Here is a 10,931-nt window from a genome sequence, read left to right as displayed (position 1 = left end):
TCAAAGGTTGGATTTACCCAATTTTCAGACCTTTTGGAGACCAGATGTTTTGGATTCCCTGATTAGTAAAATAAAAGAATTTATGGTATGGTTTAGCAGGTTTCACAGTTATGCTTGGAAATTCCTTTTTTCAATTATGTAATTTTTTTCACATTCTTATGGTCAATTTTAGAATGATGGGGTGTGTCAAGTGTAACTCCCTCCTGCCACATAGTTCTATTAAGTAGAAAAACTAGATGTTAAGCTTCAGTCTGAAAAAATTTTAGAGAAGAGAAGAGACGCGCTTGTGTGAGTATTGTCATCTTCTATAGACATGCTATGTTATATATACAAGGCACCTTCAATACTTGGGTTCCTGATGGGTGGCCGAGCCTCGTGGCCAGCAGATCGACCATCAAAATCCATCCTGATAAACCAGGGACACTTACTCATAGATCCAGGCACCAGGACTGTGGTAATCTTCTTATATTTATTATCCATGACCTCCTTCAACTTTTTAAATTATACTAATTTGCCTGAGGGGCTACCCAATCCCCTTTGTGATATGGCTTTCCAGACTGTTACACTGTCTCACCCACAAGCTTCTCCCTGCACTTCCTTCTTACTACACAAGCAGAGGGAAGGTGAGAGAGTGTAACAATCTGTAAAGCCAGATCACAAAGGGCATAGGGTAGCCCCTCAGGCTAATTAGTATAATTCTAAAAGTTGATTCTAGAATAAAGGAGGCCATACACTCACCGGCAACTTTATTAGGTACACCTGTCCAACTGCTCGTTAACACTTAATTTCTAATCAGCCAATCACATGGCGGCAACTCAGTGCATTTAGGCATGTAGACATGGTCAAGACAATCTCCTGCAGTTCAAACCGAGCATCAGTATGGGGAAGAAAGGGGATTTGATGCCTTTGACCGTGGCATGGTTGTTGGTGCCAGAAGGGCTGGTCTGAGTATTTCAGAAACTGCTCATCTACTGGGATTTTCACGCACAACCATCTCTAGGGTTTACAGAGAATCGTCCGAAAAAGAAAAAACATCCAGTGAGCAGCAGTTCTGTGGGCGGAAATGCCTTGTTGATGCCAGAGGTCAGAGGAGAATGGGCAGACTGGTTCGAGCTGATAGAAAGGCAACAGTGATTCAAATCGCCACTCGTTACAACCAAGGTAGGCAGAAGAGCATCTCTGAACGCACAGTACGTCGAACTTTGAGGCAGATGGGCTACAGCAGCAGAAGACCACACCGGGTGCCACTCCTTTCAGCTAAGAACAGGAAACTGAGGCTACAATTTGCACAAGCTAATCGAAATTGGACAGTAGAAGATTGGAAAAACGTAGCCTGGTCTGATGAGTCTCGATTTCTGCTGCGACATTCGGATGGTAGGGTCAGAATTTGGCGTCAACAACATGAAAGCATAGATCCATCCTGCCTTGTATCAACGGTTCAGGCTGGTGGTGGTGGTGGTGTCATGGTGTGGGGAATATTTTCTTGGCACTCTTTGGGCCCCTTGGTACCAATTGAGCATCGTTGCAACGCCACAGCCTACCTGAGTATTGTTGCTGACCATGTCCATCCCTTTATGAGCACAATGTACCCTGTAACATCTGATGGCTACTTTCAGCAGGATAATGCGCCATGTCATAAAGCTGGAATCATCTCAGACTGGTTTCTTGAACATGACAATGAGGTCACTGGACTCAAATGGCCTCCACAGTCACCAGATCTCAATCCAATAGAGCATCTTTGGGATGTGGTGGAACGGGAGATTCGCATCATGGATGTGCAGCCGACAAATCTGCGGCAACTGTGTGATGCCATCATGTCAATATGGACCAAAATCTCTGAGGAGCTTCCAGCACCTTGTTGAATCGAAGAATTGAGGCAGTTCTGAAGGCAAAAGGGGGTCCAACCCGTTACTAGCATGGTGTACCTAATAAAGTGGCCGGTGAGTGTATATAACAAGTATAATAAGATCATCACAGTCATGATGCTTGGATATATTTAAGTAAGTCTCTCTGTTCACTCATGATAGATTTTGATGGTAGTTTTCCTTTGAGAAGGGGATTGTAATGAAATCAAAATATATATAAATTATTTTTTTGCTTCCTTTCAAATTCAGCAATTCAGAAGACCATTGAAAATGTGGAAACTGAGCCCGATCCTCTTCATTTGTGTATTCTGTAAGTAAGTTCTGTGTATGTTGGAACATCTTGTTGTGGTTGGTGGTAAGCTTAGGGTTAAATTATGTTCTGCACTGTGCAGCTGCATGTAATCTACTGCTCTCCGTTATCAACCATTTCTTAATGTTAACTGTAAACTTCCACAATGTTACATTCAAAAATGAAATGTGTTCCTCTTCTATGAAGAATGTGTATCTCTGTATAGTCAGTGTATAGGAATGATATTACATGTTGTGGCAGAACAGTAGCTCAGTGGTTAGCATTACATCCTTGCAGCGCTGGGGACCTGGGTTCAAGTCCTAGAGTCAACATCTGCAAAGAGTTTGTATGTTCTCTCTGTGTTTGCGTGGGTTTCCTCTGGGTCCTCAGGTTTCCTCCCACACTCCAAAACATACTGGTAGGTGGATTAGATTGTGAGCCCCATTTGGTACAGGGACTGATTTGGCAAACTCATTGCAGCGCTGCGTCATATCAGTTGTGGAAGTGATCATATAATGCTAAATATGGTGGCATGACATTCATGGGTAAATAATAAGCTCCTCCCATTTGTCTCCTGTAGCTCTACATATGATTGATCCCACAGAGCACAAGCCATTGATTGAAGATGACGGTAAGTACCCCCCAATAAGATACCTTGTTACTGACATGATGTGACTATAAAAAAAATATCTCGAAGATTCCCAGAAAAAGGGGAGCGGTAGCAGCAAATTTCCCAGATGCCCCAGCTTCATTAAATCAGACCTACCTCTTCCTAATCCTGGAGAACGGGAAAAGATTGATGATCTGGGGTCTTCAAAAAGAAGATTTGTTTCTGGGTGCTGTATAGAGGGGTTCTGTTCTATTTCTGTTCTGATTATGTTTTCTATACAGTGGTTTTGGTTGGGGTTGGTATAGCAGGTTGGTTTCTGGTCTCTCGTGGGTCGGAGGTCATGGTCTTGGTATACATTGTAGTCTGCTGGTTTGTATAGAGGGTGGTCTGATGTCTGTATAAAAGGCTGATCTGTAGTCTGGGGTCTGTATACAGGGGTTTCTGGCACAGGGTCTGTATACAGGGAGCTCTAGTCTAGCATATAGATTGGTCTGGGGCTTGCATAAAGTGTGGTCTGGGGTTCATATAAGGGTCCCTGTAGTGGTTTGTCTGGGGACCCTATAGAAATCTGTAAGCACTTATGAAAGTAAGGAAATCTCTACTGGTTTTGTATATGGGGCTTTGGTTTAAGGTCTGTATAGAGTGTTGTCTGCTTTTGTATAAAATGTAATGTGGTTTGTGTTTTATTTAAAGAAGGGGTTGGGGTCTGTATACATTGTGAGGAGGGATCTTAGCCAGACACATTACAACATACAGTAAAGAAAGTTGCAGAATACAATTTCTACATCTAGAGTTTCTTGTATAATCTGCCTAAAAACTGTGCAAACTTGTGCACAGGCTGTGTCTGTCATTGCATCCTAACCTGAAAATAATATTAACCTAAAATAATATTACCAGGCTCAGATTAGGGTTAGGGCATTTCCCAGGGCCCCCACCATTTTGCCCTTAAAGCTTAAACTATGAAAACTTTTCCCTAGCTCTGCACTAAGCCAAAATAAGCAATTCTCTAATTTTACTAATTAGTTATCTGCAGCCATTTGTCAGCTAACAGGTTGGAAGCTACCAGTTACCTGGTCCCTCTGTCTTTGTGTGGGTTGGTTGCCATGTGATTCCGTAGCTGGAGGGAGAAGAGGAGAGTGGCGGGAGGGGTTACTAGCACATGCACTCTCAGGATCAGTAAAAGCTACTTGGCCTGCTCTGATGCTATAAGCTTTAGGCTGATCACATGCTTCAGGTCATTCAATCACATACTAGGAATGGGATGTAGCAGGGCTATATGTGTTTGAAAGTATGTATGAGAGTTGGAATGCATAAATATAGCCAGAGCTCATTCTCTCCATCAGTTCTAATGAATGGATCAGATCATGGATCCTGCACACACAGCACCGTGTATACACAGGAAACCCTCTATGAGCAGTTCTCCTCCTTTGTGTTGATCTGCAGAGGTAGTTACCATAGAGTATAATGGAGTAAAAAAAAACAATCTGTGTTTGAATTAAAAAACAGTCTTTTATGGAGGAGGTTCACTCAGACATATGGTCTTCTGGAGAGGTGCGCCCATTTTTCATCTTTTCATGTTTTAAGGTGAATTCACACGTGGCAGTAACGCATACTGACACATGTGAATACATCCTTAATATATGTTTTCTGTGTGATGTAGTAGATACCTGCATGATGAGCTCCAATGCTCTGTGTCTTCTCTGCCTTGCTCTGCACTAGCTCTCTGTACAAGCAGTAATACTAATTCTGTGTTCTGATTGGCTGAGCTGTTTGTGCACATTCATGTGAATGCCCTGAGTGTTATTGGCATCACTGCCCATAGCTGATTTCACAACCAAGAAGTCCCACCCACTTCAGGAAAAGCTAAGAGAATGTTACAGATAGCCTTATATATGTATTAGCACTAGATCTCAGGATTGGAAGAAGCTAGCAGCATGATCCAGGTATTGACAGCTTTCTCCAGCTGTGCTAAAACTATTTGTCAAGTAACTTTACAGTTACACTTTAAAGGAGGCCCCACCAAGTGTGGGTAATTATGTAAGTGGGGCAAGCTTCATGGCTTTTCTGAACGGATTTGCAGCTGTAGATATGTGTGTGGGGGGGGGGCAGGGGAGGGTGGGAAGCGAATTTATTGCAGGGGGTACAGCCATGCCACCATTCTACTAGTCTATAACTCTACAGAGTTGCCCATCTCCTTTCTCTCCAGCAGATCGGCGCAACATTGAGTCACACCTTAATTTGCCATGGGTAAAAGATAAAGGTAAGTAACACCTAAGTATATCCTTCCATACTGGCATGATGTGAAAATTGTGTACAATACTTTTTGAGTTTCTCCTGGAAAAATTCAAGTGCACCAAAAACTTAGAATTTTACTAACTTATCCCCATTAGTAAGGGGGTGGGGGTTAATATGTCCATGTGAGTCCTAGGGTCTGTTTGTAGTGTGACCATGTGATTTACCTTCTGCACCACAAGAAGCCAATCACATGATCATGACATCATCATCTACTATCTATCCAGGGGAGTATCTTTCAGAGAACACAGTAGACAAGGCAGCCATCTTGTGAAATGGAAATAGAGTTCCTTAACGGAGAAACGGAGGGAATACCTTATAGAGAAATCACTGTGTGTGTGATTAGTTACTATGGACTAGAGAAAGTTTTTAACAGATTTGAATCTTTTATAGCCATTGATGCAGCAGAATGTCCAAGGCTCCAAATGTGGATGGATTGTGGGACCGCCTGTCCCATCAACTGTGAGAATCAAGGAAGTGACACCACAACGTGTTCTACCGACTGTGTGCCGGGATGTTTCTGCCGTAAACCCTTTATCTTCGAGTCTGGAAGCTCCGGCACTTGTGTCCATCCTGACAGATGTCCTTAGAAAACACAAGAATCTTTTGAATTGAAGAACTGAAAAAAAATTTCCTATACATGAAGATGATGGGAACCTATGTAATCCTAATAAATAAGATGAAAAACAAAATATAGAGTCATTTTTGTATTTGAAAGGAACCTGCAATAAATAGGGATCGTCGTGGTGCAAAAACAGAACCACGGCACTTAAGTGAGGACATGTTATGGTGATATTATAGAAATGTTATCAACTTTTATTGTTGTAGTCCACATAGATTACAATTCTAATTTACATTTCAAGACCTGCGATAAAACCTTCTCTAGATGCCATAACCACAGGGAGGAATCTGTGTTTATCCTGTAAGTACATGTTGTCTCACCTGGCAAGGCTGCACGTCTTATCCCCAGGGAGAAGAGGAGCGAATGCAAGGGGGGAATGTTCTAGATTCTAGTAGGGAAACTCTATGGGGTGATGGAGATTGGAGAACCCAGTGGATTGGAGGTTATTGTAGAGTCATATTTAAAATAAATTTTAAAAAAGGACAAGACACATTAGCATGCAAACATTTCTGGCTCAATGACCTCGCCAGCCAAAGGGTGGCAGAACTAATTAGATTAACAAGCTGGACTGTCATTTTTGGGGGATTCCAGGTCACTTATAAGGACTGCCTTTACAATCTTCTGCTGGGTCCAATGGTACAAGTAACTTCTACTATTCATTAGTGAGGCTTATCTGTTTTACCCTTTTTGTTATTTTCACTGTTTATATCTATATAGTTTGTATATTCTTCATAACAGTTTTTTATCTTTTTATTTGCACTGCATATCTGTGTATTAAATCTTTAAAGGGGTTTGGCCTTGAAAGAAAATTTTCAAATTTCAATCCCCTAGTGATGTTTACACAATAAAGATCATTTGTAACCCCTTACTTTGCCATTGTACTTAGTTTTATTGCGTTTTTAGCTCTTATCACACAGTGATGGTCAGTGTAAAATTCAGTGTGGGCGGGGACTTTCTGAGCAGACACTTCATGATCCCACTAGTGCTGTGTACAGGGTAAAGGCTTACCTACACTTTCATTTAACTTCTGAACATCCACTAGTATCTGAAACTTAGAAAGAGAGATGAGAACAATCAGAAATGAGAGATGATGAGATTCATGAGATGCACATAACATTTCTAGCTCTGTTAACTCAGCCATAGCATACACGGTCAGCTATGCTGTGCCTCCCTCCACCATATAAAAACCTTATCTGCCTGTAGCATGTAGATTTACTTTCCTCACACTGTTGCTTGCCGACAGGAAGTGTCTCTCTCTTTGTCTCTGTCCTGGCAACCCTAGACTTCTGATTTATAGTCGGATGCTTGGGCAACTGCAATTCTACACCCCAAGACTGATAGAGACAGGTTGGAATAATATCTGTGAAATGCTGTATTTTTGTTAACAAAATTGAATTAGAGAATGTGTCTTCATGGCAAACCTCTTTAAGACTTAAAGTTTTAAACCCCTTTAAGTTTTCTTCGTACTTAAAAGGAGTCCTTCATCTTCTTGTCAGGTGACCAGAGATTTCTCAGGGTCCTGCACAAATTGAAATAAAAGTTGAAGTAAACAAGCCCTGAAGTGGTAAACAAAAGGGCTTAGGACTACAGGGTTAAGCGGTTTTGGCAGGCAATACTAAAGGAGGGGCAGTGGGGGTAAAGAGGGGGTTGACCTACCCCCGTTGTTTTGGTAGAATGTATAATGGCAAGATATTGGGGCTCATTTACTTACCCATTTGGAGGAGTTCCCGATTCACTAAGATCGTGTGCCCGATATCCTGCATGTGTCGCTTCCCCGCTGAGGTCCGCCGGAGTCCACCATCTTCTTCCCGCTGTATGTAAGTGCATTTGAGGCAAAGCAATTTTAATCTTAAATCCTGCAGTCTGTCCGAATCAGTCAGATCATCCGACGGCCCGTCCACCAATTCCTGCCGCATGATCACAGGTGTCACAGCTGGTGGATTGGGACCTTGCCCTGGAAAAGAATTTTTGATGTTAAATATGTTAAAAATGTGTGGTTAAATAAAGCTGTGGCAACCCCACAATTCCCAGCAAGTCGTTGTAAGGTATTTTATTTGTATGTTTGCCTGCTACCCATCATGTGGTTACTGAGAGTTGTCCCCGCAGTGTTTCTCGTGTGTTTGCTTTTCTCTTCATGATTAACCAGATGCGTTGGTGTTTTACAGTAAATTGGGATGACATGTAACCAGTTGTTATATCCAGCCATATCCCATAATCAGTCTGAAGGATCTCAGAAGAACAGAACAGCTAATGTAGTGACTACGTAAAAAGAATTTGTATCCATTTGTTACACAGAGCTAAAAAGAGAGGAACAAAAATGTTGAAGATGACCTGTGTGCTCCTGACACTGACGGCGGGTGAGTAATGGTTTAGAGTATTCAAGGAGATCACCAGGTCAAATTATATTTTGCACCATTTCCTAAATTTTTAAAGGAGACCTACCAGATTTTTCAAATAAATTAACAAGAGGGTGTCATAACCCCTCCCCTTTTTTGGGTGAGAGAGCTACCCAAGCAACCAGACTCACCATCGGCACCTGGTCGCTATTTACAGCTAGAGAGCCAGTATTATCTAATGCTGCATAGTTTCGTATTCGCTCCTAAGGAATTACATTAGTTGTAGAAGAATAAATACGTTGGGACATTGTACTATACTGTATATATGGTGGGTATATGTATGAATGTAGGAGAATAGGAACTATTGTTTATCTTCCCTGACCTACACTGAAAGGCAAAGACTTCTATGTTATTAACCTACTCATTGATACATACAAAAGAGAGGGCAAAGCCTGAACATTATATATATATATATATATATATATATATATATATATATATATATATTGACATGGTATTGGAGCTAAAGTATTGGAATGGATTCAGGGATTTGGTCTGAGTACCCAGTATTGGCCACTTGGCACCATTGCGCTTCTTCCAGTTTAACACTATAGAAATATTATTTTATTATTAAGAAGATATTGTATCATCATGACAAAACTCCACATGTAATATGTCTTTTCAGCCTTGTGCATTGCGAAGGCCATTGCCATTCAACCTCAAGACCAATTAGGTGAGTCTAATAAGAGGAGATATTTTTTTGTTATGCTTTTTAAATGCCATTGAGGGGGCATGTCATCCGTGACTAGGGAGGTGAGTATGGGTAATTTTGGACTGGCCCACAAGTAAACAAGAATAGGTGCCTTCCTATAAATCGATTCTGGACCACAGAGACAACCCAAATTAGAGACTTCTATAATCTGGTGGGCCCAAAGAAACTCACTGGGGCAGATTTATCAAGCTGTCTGAAAGTCAGAATATTCTTATTTCTTGCAACCAATCACAGCTCCCCTGCAAAATATCCATGAGCATTGGTAAAATGAAAGCTGAGCTGTGATTGGTTGCCATGGGCAACAAGGAATATTCCGACTTTCAGGCAGCTTGATAAATATGCCCCATTGTGTTAGACAGAGATGGCAATATTACTGTGTTGATAGTAAAAAGACAAGGAGGGATGGGTGAGGTCCAAAGGGAGGTGCCTTAACTCCAAACTACCAGACCATTCCTCAAAGGGAATTTGGGGCCTTAATTTTTTACATCCTTACTGAGCCCACAAACATTTTATGATGTTAAGAGGGAAAAAAATTAAGATTGTCTAATCAATAACTATGTTGTAAGAAACAATACCACCATTTTTTACATAATCAATAATATTAAAAATGCATATTATAAAAATAATTTATTATAATCCATTCATTGATAGAATTTATATATATTCGGGCTGCCATGTTTGTACAGGAAGTGTGTATGTGTATGGGTAGGATTTGCCCTGGAACCAATTGACCGTTGTGTAATTTGGGGTTGGTCTTCTTTGGAAGGCTTCTCTGATGAGCGTCACCTTGCCATTGTTCTAAGCCAACTCAAGGTCACCAAAACTAGTAGTGACCCAGTGACATACGAAGATCTACTTTACTGGAATATCTGTTCATTGACTAAGTAGTGATAATGTTTGAGTCAATCTGGTAGAGCTTAATAGTGAATGCCACCGTCATTTATCATCAGAGATGTATTTGGCCGTCCAAAGGTCTGTCACAACAAAGCAACAACAAATCCAAACTTTGGTGTCTACTGACCAATGGGATCAAGTTCCTTCCTTGGTATCATTAATCCTATGTGTATTATAAAAGATCAAAGCTCAAGTTCATTTTACTTTCTAGAGGACTTTTGTATAAAGTTGAGGTTCGCCTATAATGTCCCATCTTCCTCTATAGGTCAAAGATGTCCGGAGGCCAATAAGTCTTGGGATGTTTGTGGAAGCGCTTGTCCAATGAACTGCGAGCTGATGAAACATGAACATGTCCCATGCACAATGAATTGTGTTCCTGGATGCTTCTGTCAGAGTCCTTTTATATTCAAGTCGGGCAACTCAGGTCCATGTATCCTACCGGAGAAATGCCCCAAAGAAGTCTCTGGAAAGTATAAAAAACGTGAAAAAAGCAAAAAATACAACTGATGGAGAGGACTGAATTCTGAGGACATCTCATCTATAATAAACATGGATTCTACATTTTGTCTTTCCTTCTTGATAATGAGTGAGGCTTATTATCCTTTGATGCAGTATCACTGTACACGTAAATCAACCATGATATGGGATTGAAAGCAGTAGAGAAAAAACTCAGGCGATCTAATTACAGGGAACAGGAAACTCATTTTATACTAGATATACATGCATTAGTCTTGTATAACAGCTATTTCCTGTTTGGGAATGACTTTTTTGTCTATCAGAAAGGTGTGGCTGTGGGGGCCAACATGTCAATATGTGACTGATGTTCATTAGAATACCAGATCACACTAAGATGTCCCCACTGTGATTAAATGGGACTTTTTCCTTTTGTTACTGATTCAGATTCAATAGGGGTTGACATATAAATTCGGGATATTCAAAAATGGCGCCGACAGTATATAACAGCTGCCTACTCTTGGGGTCAACTTACCGGAGACACCTAATTGGAGTTACTACCAGAAGTTACAATCCCGGAAGACGGGAGGGTGGTCTACATCCCGATAGGCGGGACATGAATTTGATTTTAATAGGTTTTATGCACTATGGGGCAGATTTACTTACCCAGTCCATTCGCGATCCAGCGGCGCGTTCTCTGCGCTGAATTCGGGTCTGGCCGGGATTTATTAAGGTAGTTCCTCCGTCGTCCACCAGGTGGCGCTGCTGCGCTGAAAAGCATCGGAACGCGCTGGAGTT

General features: G+C 41.3%; 2 protein-coding genes across 2 annotated transcripts; both read left to right on the top strand.

Annotated features, from left to right (window-relative positions):
- Positions 1 to 264: 264 nt before the first annotated feature.
- On the top strand, positions 265 to 6,991 carry LOC140065553 (cysteine-rich venom protein 6-like). The gene is made up of 5 exons (XM_072113149.1): positions 265 to 288; positions 2,115 to 2,175; positions 2,735 to 2,785; positions 4,971 to 5,024; positions 5,450 to 6,991. The coding sequence occupies exons 2-5, from the start codon at positions 2,136 to 2,138 to the stop codon at positions 5,644 to 5,646; spliced, it is 342 nt and encodes a 113-aa protein (XP_071969250.1). The 5' UTR covers positions 265 to 288; positions 2,115 to 2,135; the 3' UTR covers positions 5,647 to 6,991.
- Positions 6,992 to 7,822: 831 nt separating this feature from the next.
- Positions 7,823 to 10,239, top strand: LOC140065552 (chymotrypsin-elastase inhibitor ixodidin-like). The gene is made up of 3 exons (XM_072113148.1): positions 7,823 to 8,035; positions 8,700 to 8,747; positions 9,946 to 10,239. The coding sequence occupies exons 1-3, from the start codon at positions 7,996 to 7,998 to the stop codon at positions 10,185 to 10,187; spliced, it is 330 nt and encodes a 109-aa protein (XP_071969249.1). The 5' UTR covers positions 7,823 to 7,995; the 3' UTR covers positions 10,188 to 10,239.
- The last annotated feature ends 692 nt before the right edge of the window (positions 10,240 to 10,931 follow it).

This window comes from Engystomops pustulosus, chromosome 6, assembly GCF_040894005.1.
Source record: "Engystomops pustulosus chromosome 6, aEngPut4.maternal, whole genome shotgun sequence".
NCBI lineage: Eukaryota > Metazoa > Chordata > Amphibia > Anura > Leptodactylidae > Engystomops > Engystomops pustulosus.
Note: the sequence above shows the minus strand (reverse complement) of the source record. Positions and strands in the feature narration are given on the sequence as shown.